Source organism: Aplysia californica, unplaced genomic scaffold, assembly GCF_000002075.1.
Source record: "Aplysia californica isolate F4 #8 unplaced genomic scaffold, AplCal3.0 scaffold00872, whole genome shotgun sequence".
NCBI classification, from domain to species: domain Eukaryota; kingdom Metazoa; phylum Mollusca; class Gastropoda; order Aplysiida; family Aplysiidae; genus Aplysia; species Aplysia californica.
Window position 1 is genome coordinate 111,817 of NW_004798142.1, and position 1,033 is coordinate 112,849.

The 1,033-nt window shown below is 42.5% G+C and overlaps 1 protein-coding gene across 1 annotated transcript in view; it reads right to left on the bottom strand.

Annotated features, from left to right (window-relative positions):
- LOC101854985 (SET and MYND domain-containing protein 4) overlaps positions 1-1,033 on the bottom strand; it is a gene marked incomplete in the record, with an annotated part of 23,048 nt that overhangs the window by 2,038 nt on the left and 19,977 nt on the right. The window contains 1 exon segment of the mRNA XM_005110300.3: positions 842-955. Within this exon segment, the coding sequence (XP_005110357.2) occupies positions 842-955 (114 nt within the window).

Genomic DNA, 1,033 nt, shown 5'->3' on the forward strand with positions numbered 1-1,033 from the left:
GGGGGGGGGGCACAGGAGATATAAGTACTAAAGTAGTTGCTTCTTTTGGTTTTAGTTTTGGTAAGAAGAGTTTTATGACTCGTAACACAAATATCGACTGCTTACTCAAAGTGTCAAAACTCTGCATTATGCCATTTTGAAAAGTGCCGTATGATGGAATCCTGCTCTGAGCGGTCAATATAGGCCTACCAGTAACTGCCAAAGATTAGAGATGTTACTAGAGAGTAACCGTAAAACACTTACCAAAAAAAAAAAAAGAAAAAAAAAAGACGGGCAGGGTTTGGGATAGGGTCTCACTCACTGGTGTACCTGAGGCTAGGCATACAGGCAGTTTTACCCAAGGGCTCGAGGGGTTAAGCAAGGTGTAAGGGTGTGGCTTACCACTTACGTGTGTGACAGGGATATCTTTTATTGTAGGAAATTTTAAAATTTTTATTTTCACCAGAGTGGTGACCTCACAGCCTACTCTCCTACAGTTTTCAACCACGAAGGGATCTCAAATGTGCGCAATATGCACACAGAGCCTATGATATTTGGTTGCTTTTAAGGACAAGCGGGCTGACCTAGATTTCGGGGGTATCCAGAAATCTTGACCAACACTAAAAGAGGGCATTGCACTACCTATAGGAGAAGTTTGGTTTCATTGGTGTGTATATTTGTTTGGTTATAGAGAAAACTTTCCTTGACTTTTAAAGAAACAGAACAAGGGGCAAAAACGATACCTTAGATTTTCTCAAAACAGCATTTTTCGGGATAGCCCCTTGGGCTTAAAAACGACCATTTTTCTTCTTCGCGTCTCGTAGGGGAGTGAACTCATACAAAAGATGAAGAAACAAAATACCTAGACTGGCGTAGCATTTTGCTATAGCATCCTCCCCTAGGGCCAGGTCTCTGTGATCTCGGTACAGAATGCTCCGTCGCTCTCTCTGACACCGCTGAAGTTTCTCCAAAGCATCTAAAAATAGAATGTGGACGAGTATCAGGCATAGGTAGGTTTACAAGACTAACGCAATAACAAACAAGGAGGGGGGGG